Source organism: Ostrea edulis, chromosome 10 (genome assembly GCF_947568905.1).
Source record: "Ostrea edulis chromosome 10, xbOstEdul1.1, whole genome shotgun sequence".
NCBI lineage: Eukaryota > Metazoa > Mollusca > Bivalvia > Ostreida > Ostreidae > Ostrea > Ostrea edulis.
The window spans coordinates 8,669,195-8,679,833 of record NC_079173.1 but is presented as its reverse complement, the minus strand read 5'-3'; the positions used below and the strand labels follow the sequence as shown (position 1 = coordinate 8,679,833).

General features: G+C 35.4%; 2 protein-coding genes across 4 annotated transcripts in view; one reads left to right on the top strand and one right to left on the bottom strand.

The window, feature by feature from the left end:
- The window catches only part of LOC125666740 (enkurin-like), a 31,252-nt gene extending 27,638 nt beyond the window's left edge, over positions 1-3,614 (top strand). For all 3 annotated transcript variants that reach the window (XM_048899998.2, XM_056151847.1, XM_056151846.1), the window contains exons 2-5: positions 601-692; positions 1,184-1,329; positions 2,197-2,438; positions 2,905-3,614. In XM_048899998.2, coding sequence (XP_048755955.1) covers positions 625-692; positions 1,184-1,329; positions 2,197-2,438; positions 2,905-3,222 — 774 coding nt within the window. In that variant the 5' untranslated portion in view covers positions 601-624 and the 3' untranslated portion in view covers positions 3,223-3,614. The remainder of the gene's footprint in view (positions 1-600; positions 693-1,183; positions 1,330-2,196; positions 2,439-2,904) is intronic.
- Positions 3,615-5,205: 1,591 nt separating this feature from the next.
- The window catches only part of LOC125666721 (uncharacterized), an 11,648-nt gene continuing 6,214 nt past the window's right edge, over positions 5,206-10,639 (bottom strand). The window contains exons 6-7 of the mRNA XM_048899953.2: positions 8,744-8,827; positions 5,206-6,623 (exon numbers count right to left, since the gene is read on the bottom strand). Coding sequence (XP_048755910.1) covers positions 6,429-6,623; positions 8,744-8,827 — 279 coding nt within the window. The 3' untranslated portion in view covers positions 5,206-6,428. The remainder of the gene's footprint in view (positions 6,624-8,743; positions 8,828-10,639) is intronic.

Below are 10,639 nucleotides of genomic sequence, written 5' to 3'. Positions count from 1 at the left end.
TAAGACAAAATTAAAAATGACTGATGAAGACAATTTTAGGATTTTCAATGAGTTATTACTAAACAATGTTTAATGGGAGTTTTGCATTTATATCAATTAAGTTTATATACTTACAATGTAATAAAAATTATCTGCTTAGACAGGATTCTTATTCAGGGGGAGGTTCTAGTTCATTACAAATAGATAAATTATTTGGAATAAATTCATGAAAATATCACCATTTTCCCCTTGGTAGTATTAGCGGGTACTGAAGTGTTACAAGCACTGGGTATCTTAAAAAGTACATTTTTTTACTACTATAAAAAAAAATAGATTAACTTCATGTACTCGTGCATTTTTCCATTGTGAAAATCTTTCTTCTTTTTCTTCTTTTGCAAGAAAAGAAAATCGACTGTAATTTTTTGTTGTTGGTGAAATTCAAGAATTTTTATAGTGTGAAACGGGAAGTAATTCCTCTTGTGATGTTCGTACAGAGTTATCGGAAATGTTTGATGACGTACTTCCTGGCAACAGGTAACTACGGACATATTTATACAAGCTGCCGTGTTGTCAACCAGTTGACAGGCAGAAATCAGAAAAGGTTTTATTTTCTGCCTTTAGGAAAACAGCCTTCATTTTCTAATCATGTTTGATGAGGCGAGCATTTACAACTTAATTCCCACAGAGGAGGAAAAGAAAATCAAACAGCCAAGGTAATGTTTCATGATCAACTAGCCAGATCAAGTGATAATGCCATTTGAATGTTGTTACATGTGTATATTTTGCATCTTCTGTTGTTGAGTACTGGCTTGCGATAAATTTTCGCCAAGTACCAGTTCTCTTCATCCTCTGAATTGTATTGCAAAACGTATTATTCAGCTCACAAATTTCTTTACTAAAGACCGATGACTTACAATATTGTTCCAAATGAACGCATGGAAAATCTTTCTGAAACATATGTAACATACGACGAAATATATATTTTTCCTATATCAGCATCACGAAAATGGTTTCTATTTCAATCAATGATTTAGGTTCTTAATCTTCTAGATTTATTATACTCTATCACCCCACCCCCACCCCCTTGTTACAGAATGTACTAGGCATAATGAGTTTGGATATTTTGGTTTGTTTTGTTCTTTTGGGAAAATATATCTTAAAATCAAATTTTTTAATTGGAGATATTGAATTATTGATTATTCAGATACAACTCCAAGTTTCGGGATAATGTAAAACAAGAGTATGTATCGGGTCGAGGGGACCACAAGACCATGGGTCAGGCAAAGGTGCCTGTCCCGACCACAGATGGTTTTCTCAAGAAGCGTGCCAAGGACATCATATTACCAAGAGGTAACACTCAAGTATCATATGTATGTATGTTTGTAACATGGATGTATGTATGTATGGATGGATGTACAATTTGTATACATACATGTATGTGTGAGTGTACGTCATAATAAACCCTACTTGCCTTTTATGCTGGTTGCAACACAGATGATTTATTTCATATAGCTTGTTTCATTTTTTTATTTTTATTTGAGAGGGGGGGGTAAGGGTACAAAATTTTTATATAGCAATAATAGGAAAGCTCTTTCAAAATACTGGTTTATGATTCTCAGAAACCATAAAGATACAATTTATGAAAATGATATGAACACATCATTAACTCTTTATTCATACAAGAATCCTCCTATACTATATATATATATATATATATATATATATATATATATATGATCCCATATTTGGTGGGGCCACAAGAGGGAAACAACTGTACACAAGAAAATGCAGTAGCTGAGGTGCCTCGTGGGTCATTGTTTTCTGGGTGTTTTACCATCCCCTCTGTTTTAATTTTCCCGTCCATTATTTAAAATGTTGGGGGGAAACCAAGATATTTTAGACTAACTGACAAAACATAAAAGTCTTGTACAAATGCTATGTCTCAAGCCATAGTATAGAGCCTACCCACTATCTCCTACCCAAGGGTGAAAAGGGAGAGGTTCACACATTTTGCTTGCAGTTTGACAATGTCATTAGTAGGAGGAAAATTAAATTCTTATGTACTAGTTTAGTTAAGCTGGTTTATATATCTGTGCTATGTGGATTGGTAAAATTTTGACTGGACTATTGAATACAATCATGTCCTGAGGAATAATGAATATTCATGTTGCAAGAGGAATAATGAATATAATCATGATATTTTCATTTTCTGAACAGATCTACCCCCAGATGAACAGTTCAAGTACCCAGATGAGGCCAGGAGGAGACCTCAAGTTCCCAAGAGAGAGGACCAACCCCTTATGGGTCTGAAATCCTCCAAAAATTTCATCACAACTAATGCAGTTCAGAACATAACGTCTGTTCCTAAACAACCAGAGAAAATCTATGTTGATACGAGAGGTGGTCACAAAAATATGCTGGTACCATCGGGCTTAGAACCTCTTTATACCAACAAGAAGGTACAAATTTAATTCTATCATCAATTACATTTCCATAAATTTTCATTTTCACATGTCAAATTGATGAATTTAATCTTTTCTTAGTATTTACTTAAACGTAAAATTAAAAAGTGGTTATTTACCCATGGGGGAAATTTACACTAATTACGTTGTCACGCATATACATGTAGTTATAAATATTTGATTAATATATTCCATTACCGCATATTTTCCATCCACACGTAATGTTGGATGTGGAAAAACGCGTACTTAACCCCTAGCGTAAATAAACACTTTTACAGGATAAAAATCAAACAGGCCTCCATAAGCCCAGGTTATGCACAAAATAAAAAAAAAATTAACCTTTTATAATTTTTTTCAAAATGTGCATAAAATGGTTTTGATTACAGAATAATTTGAACTCTTTAAAGGATGCATTATATCGGAAATTATCTAGCTGTAATATCTTTTATTAATGATTAAATAGGACTTTGGAGAGACACCAAAATACTTGACCAAGAGGAAGGAAGAAATGCAGAAAGCACAAGAGGAATATGATGCATACGTAGCAGAGCATTTCCGTCGTGGAGCGATGAAATCACTATCACCCGAGGAGAGGGCAGCTATTCTCAAGGGACTTAAACAGAACTGGGAAGAAATTCACGATCAGTATCAGGGTTTATCTGTGGTTCCTGACACAGCACCAAAAAAGAACAGAAAAGAACGAATGGAGGCCGAGATGAAACAACTAGAAAGAGACATTGAAACAGTTGAAAAGCATAAGATTATCTACATATCACATTAGAATATAATTTTATCACCGTTTTAGCTCTTTTTACCTTATGAGTATAATGTTATATTTTGATGGAGTATGTCTTCATTTTTACAGACCATGAACACTATATATATAGGTCAATGTTCCACCAAATACCAGTAAAGTTATTGGACTTTACATATTTAATGAAGAAAATATACATAAGGATTATCAGCACTTCAGTGAATCTAGTGAACTGAATTATGGTGAACAATGAAACTATACTTATCAAAATCTTTGTACATAGATATTTAATACAAAATGCTTGTCATAATTCTTTTCTAAAGATGCATGTTCTCGTATTATTTTGTCTGGAGCATGAAAGAACAAGTCATTGTTTATGTTGAATGAACTGGATATAAAAATAAAAAAATTCAAAGCTCTATCACTTTTTCTCATTAGATTGATCATAGGGAAGTTAAAAAAAAAAAAAAAGACTGACCACAGTTTATGAAAGAATTTTTGAAAACACTGAAATGAAAGCTCATTTTCTTAAACTATGGTAAGAAACTACTCCACTCCCCCGAACAGATATCCCATGGCTGTGTACAAAGTTTTGTAAATTCATCAGTATTCGTTGCATTGTAACAACACCTATCAGCCAATGAAGACACTCGTTTATAATTGGAGTACTTTAGGAGCTATAAATACAGAGTATTTTGTCAGGATCATTGTGTAAAGTGTTATTCAATGGATTAAACATTTTGATAATGTAAAAGGAAAAAAATGGAAGGATATCCAAACGTTGCTGTAAGGTCAAGTTCCAATTGTGCTACAACTGCATTAGTCAAAAAATATTAATGAGCTACAAGAAATGTTATGAGCACTGAATGATGAAATTTGAGGAGCCTCAGGATTATACAGTTTGTCGCAATGAAAGTCTTCACAAAGACTTTTCTGAGCCACTAGTGTGTAGGGCTACTGGAATTTTAATAGATTCAAAACTGAATACAGTACATCTTCCAATTAAAGTCGACTATCTCTGTAGTTAAGTATGAGTAACATTTCTCCACATGGTAAAGCGGCGGTGGTCTAGAGGTTAGAGCGTTCTCCCCACATGCGGAAGGCCGGGGTTTGAATCCCGGCCATGACAGACCCAAGTCATTAAAACAGGTAGTGACAGTTCCATCGTCAAACGCTCGGCATCAGGTGTGAATGTCACAGGTCCTCAGAGATGACTTTAAAAACAGATGGCCTATGTCACAGTAGGTGTGGCACGCTAAAGAACCCTCACTGCTCAATGGCCTTAAGCGCCGAGCAAAGGTCTAGATATGAAGCCCTTCACCGGTCTTGGTGACGTCTCCATATGAGCAAAAAATTCTCGAGTGAGACGTTAAACAAGATACAATCAATCAATCATTAACACAATTAAGTTACAGCATTAAATCTTCTACAACCATTTAAAAAGGGGACTTAAATATTAGAAACTGTAATGACTATTAGTATCTAGAGTTAATGGTCCTGATGCAATGCAAAAACAAGAGTACCACAAACAGTACATAATATGCCAATCGTTACATTTCTAGAATTATAGGTTGTTGTAGTATACATTCTATTTCCATATTCCACAGTATTAAGAAACATTTAAGTCGGTTGTGTCCTTGACTTTGAACATATGACCTTGCATCAAGGTTGTGACCCATCTCATAAGGAAATCTGAAATAGTGCAGCAAGTATGAATGAAACATGCACAATGAGCCATAATTTTATCAAAGTTCACAGTGACCTTGGTGTATGACCTTGGATTAAGGAACAATTCCATAAAGGATGGCTAATCTTTATAGGCAAACGGAAGTACTGCCCCAACAAAGCATTGCAGACAGACAGACAGACGGACAGATAGCTGTAAACAGCATCTTATTCACCAGATTATTTAAGGAAGCAAAAATGGAGAGGGAATAACATATTACGAAAAATATTTGGAATTATCTAACTCTGCTTTCTTTACCGCTTGAAATTAATCACATACATGTATTTTGATTTAAATTTTATTGTTTTGTTTCTAAATACAAGTAGAATTTATTCCAATACACAATCTAATAGCTGCAATAATGTAGCTCTCTCCAATTGGTCTTTTTTTTTATTCCGACGTTTTCTCTCTCAAAATCCATGGGGATGTGGGTTAGAATAGGTCCTCAGTACCCCTTGCTTGACGTAAAACCGAGGTCCTGTGTCATAGCAGGCGTGGCATGATAAAGATCTCTCCCTGCTCAAAGGCCATAAGTGCCGAGCATAAGCCTAAATTTTGCAGCCCTTCACCAGCAATGGTGACATTTCCATACAAGTGAAAGATTCTCAAAAGGGACGTTAAACAATATACAATCAATCAATCTCTCTCAAAAAAAAAAAAATTTGGAGAGGGCTATATTATTACAGCTACAAACTCAGTCACACAATACAGTAAAATATACATTATCTCACAATCCTAAAACATTAATACACCATTTAATGGTTTCATTTACTATGATGGAAAATGAGTATATAGAGACTTATTGATGTGCTGAACACGTGTCACCTGTGATAGCAGGAATAATACTGGTACATGTTGACATCACTCAATGAATGTGCCAAATACTTAAGTCTTGTGACAGACAGAAAGACAAACTAAAAGCCAGAATGACAGGAGGCATACAAGTAAAATCTTTCATTAGTATGAACGTGGGAAAATTCCACTGAGGGGACAAGATTCACAGTCTAAGATGAGGTTTTGCTAAGTCCTAGACAGTGAATCCTGTCCCAGAGGTGGAATTTCCTTATCCCACATGAGTAAATAATGATTATTTTCTCACATTTTATCCACAATTTAGCGCATAAATTCAGCAGTTTTAAGAAATTTTCAAAATCATCAAAATCCTCTTAAATGCAAAACTAATTACACAGTGAGGAAGAGCGTACTCGAAAATGGTATACACTTACGGCAAAATCAGAAAGCGATATCAAATCGAAATTTGTAGAAAACAGTACATATCTTACATCACCATGTAATTCATATCACATGACATCATAACCGATGATGTCACAGCAAAGTAAAACCAAAAAAATCTGGCACAACCGTCTTACATGGGTTATGTTGGTCTCACACTGGTGACATTGAGAGAAAAAGTCATCCCCAAGTCCCTATGCTTCACAGGTGACAAAATGGTGGAAAAGCATACAATCAGGAAAGGGTAGCTACAGTTAAATTTGAAGACCGAATGTCAGTTGTCCATCATCAGAGCATCCACAGCACTCTGGGCCTCGATCCCCATTGCAGCTGCGTCCACCACTTCCTCCGTGCTGTCCAGTCCTTCGGCCGCCTCTTTATCACTCGGTCTCGTCTGCTCTTGTTCCTGGTAAATCTTCATTTCTTTCTCGTACTGTTCTTTTTCTTGTTCATACATGTCAAAGTAGACCTGCAATTTTTAACATTTTATATCATTGCCTATTATATGTCCATGAATAGCTTTCTAGCTGTGCTCCGTACTAACTTCTGAAATTCACTTTCAAGGGCAAAGCTCGTAATTACACTTAAGGATAGACAGAACACTGATTATAATGATTAAAATTCATGTCGGAGATGTAGGACTGCAACGGATACCCGAAATAACCGAAAACCGCGGGTCGTGTTGTTCGGGTCGGGTTCAGTTCCATTTTTCCATATTTCGGTTCAGGTTTGGTTTTTAAAATAGAATCATTATGTCGCCAAAATCCTCAAAGGTGGCTGTATTTTGATCAATTGTTAAATGATGGAATTGGCAACAAAACTGTAAATAATGACAGTACATGTAAGATATGTCAGACACATTGAAAATACGCCACAGGAGCAACATCGTCAATGACAAAACATTGAAAGCATGGATGGAAACGAGTAGAAGTGACAATGCTGTTTCTAGTACCATGGATGTCGAGTCTAAACCTCAGTCCACGTCCCCGAGTAATTATTGTGACAAAATACGAACCCAAAGGAAAAAATTTGGAACCGACCCCACCCGAAAATTTTTGGAACCGTGACAGCCCTACTGAGATGTCACATCAGGGCTGTATTCAAGATCATAGCAGCTAGCCTAGGGGCTAGGTATGGTGGCTGATTTGTGCCATTTTACTATGTGTTGTGACTGTTGTCTTTTCGTTAATTTGAGGCGAAAAGTAGTTGACATTATCATTTTGTCACCTTTTCATTATTTCGGGATAAAAACTCGCTAAATATCATTTTATTGTCTTTTTGCCTCGAAATAACAAAACGACGATAAAGTGTAAAATGGCAAAAATCAGTCAACATACCTAGCCCCTATGCTAGCCACTACGATCTTGAATGCAGCCCTGAACAGTAGCTGTCTAAGCTCTACTAGCTATGACATCATAGCATACTTACTGTAGATTTCTTATTTTACGAGAGTGCTTAGTATGGCGAAATGACTCGTATACGTCAAATCGCGTGAACATGAATTTGCGTGTTGTCTGTTAATCAAGAGTTCCTACATGTATTTTAACAACAGAAAAATAAAAGCGAATTATTTAATTTCGCGAGTGATGTCTCGCGTGAAATGACGCAATAATAAATTCCTCGCATATATTTAGGAATGTACAGAAACTATGGCATCATAACTGTTAGGTACATTGTGATGTCACAGTAATAAAGCTTTCAATTAAAAATAGGTGAATTAAAAAATTTAATTTTAAAAAGGGTGTCTGGGTAGCATAGTGGTTTATGCATTTGCTTCTCACCGCTGTTACCCGAGTTTGATCTCCGTGATCAGCAGTGGTTGTAAGTGAGAAGGTATGGTGGTTGCCTACTAGGACATGAGGGTTTCCTACGGGTACTCGGGTTTCCTACCACAAAATGTCCCTGTAACGCCAACATCCGCGCAAGTCGGTAAAATAGCTAGTATATAGCTAATGTTCATTGTTTATTAAGATTAAAAAATAAAGATTATTAATTCATTTATTATACCTTTACTGTTTTACGCATTTTTTTTTTCTTTTCTTTTTTTTATCAAAATGAAAATTTATCTATGATTATTGTTTTGTTTCGAACATATTGTTTTAGAGTTTTAGCTTTGGAACATATGTTTTGAATGCAATGATTTAAATTTTGGAATTCCTTTGAGTGCTGACTTAAAACTTAATTAAAACATAAATAGAAAATGGCATCTTCCATAATTCCTAATCATCATATACAGTTAAACCTGCATTAAGAGACCGTGCAACGGAGAATGGGAAAAAGGTCACATATGACCAAAAAAATGATTGGTGAAAATTTCATCTGTACTGTAAACAACACTATATTAATTATCATTTTGCTTACAGTCATTTCTTTTTCTTTCTTCTTGGTCTTTTGTTGTTGTTGTTGTTGTTGTTGTTTTTAAATTCTTTTAAGCTGTTTACAGTACAATGTATCTAATGAATGTTTGAAATATATTGACCAATCAGAGACTACAATACAATAAGAAGATATAGTATTAACACACAATGCAAACAGCCCAATCAAGCTGTCTCAGCTGTGATTCACTCCTAGCTGGGAATCATTTCATACCTTTTTCTGGTCCGGTTTGAGAATATTCCACTCTAGTGCAATTCTACGTGTTAATTCATGATTTGATATCTCTTCATGCTTCTCCTACAACAGAAATGTAATTTGGTTAACTGTGGTTATAAGTTTGTGAAAATATGCACCCTCTTATAAAAAGACAGAAATAGATGTTATAGTGTACAGTCTACAAATAAACCCAAGAAAGAACAGTTCCTCTACTCGAGATGAAAGAAGGCGTAATTACTTGTTGGATTTGATGTTCCAATAAAAAGTTAATGCACAACGAAACAAGAGGCCCAAGGACCTTAACGGTCACCTCAGTATCAAAGCCCATGCACAACGAAACAAGAGGCCCAAGGACCTTAATGGTCACCTCAGTATCAAAGCCCATACATAGCTCACATAGGGAGTCTCATATTTGCATTTAAGCCTCAATATGGAGTCTTTTGTGCATATGTTTATGATCTTTTAAACTATGTATACAATTCCTATTTATTTACAGAAGAAGGAAAAAAGTAAGTTTGAAGTATATAATTGATTTTGACATCCCACTCCTGACTCTTCCCCAAACACCTGACCCATGGGCTGTGAATTTCACAATTTAAGATGAGGACATTACGGACATCATAACCATGCATTTAGTTTATCTCCAATGACAGTGAAAGTAGAGAAGAAAAAATAAGTTTTAATACATTTTTATTATGTGGACATATTGGCCCTGCCCAAGGGCCTGAATCCCTGACCCAGGAGTCATGAATTTCACAATTTAGTAGAGAGCTTCATGGACATCATAATAGTGAATTTAGTTTTTCTAAATATATATCAGAGTTTAAACTTAGCACTCGCCCACTCACCAGCTGCAAGTAAGATTTTGTGTGGGCGCCTAAATTCGCTGTCTTGCTCGCCCACATGACGAGTGATTTCTGGAATCGGTCATAATTGTATCAGATTCGGTAATTGGTATATCTTTGGTGACCACACGCTTTTCCGAGATGGATTTACAAGCTTAATTTAAAGCGATTTGGAGACCTCTTCTAACAAGAAAGTAAACCATGCACAATTTTTACACAAGTCAATCTTCTAGATCCCTGATGTCAAAACAGATGGAAGTTTTTAAGCTTGCCGGGAAAAAAAACATGATCGCTGTCTTCATGATGATTATGAAATATAATAGGGATATAAGAAAATAGAAAGTTATCATCAGTACAAAGAATGCAGCGTTGTTGTCAGAACAAATTGAAAAAATATTGGAGTTGGAATACAAATAATTTAATAATAATTTTTTTTGTGGAAGAGTATATTTATGCATATTATATAAATTGAAAAAGTATGGAAACATATTTTTAACCTCTCTATTCTAAATATTACTATGTATTCAAATGGTATAATGAAACAAACACACACAAAATATATGATCCATTCACATGTCTCAGGGATTTCTTGTATCATATATCATCAGATATGGGCTAGCATTGTTTTGTTGTGGGCTCCCAGAAATAACATTTCAGAAGCCCACATGGTTCCTGGATATTTTAGTTAAGTTTCAACCCTGTACATGGGAGTAGAGAAAAAGATTTTCTAAGATTTAATACATTTTCACTATATATGGCCCTACCCAAGGGCCTGAACCTCTGACCCAGGAGTCATGTATTTCACACTCTCAGTAGAGGGCTTCATGGACATCATATCCATGCATTTATTTCTTCTCCCAAAGGTGGGAGTAGAGAAGATTTTTGAAATGAAAGGAAGCAAAGATGAGCAAGCTCACATACTCCATTCTCCAACATTGCTTGACAATGCCTCACATAATGAATGGTAATGTTATGCATTACTGCAAGAACAGGACAGACGGGCTCAAAATTCTAAGTTCAAAAGGGACATAACTCCCAGAAAAATTAT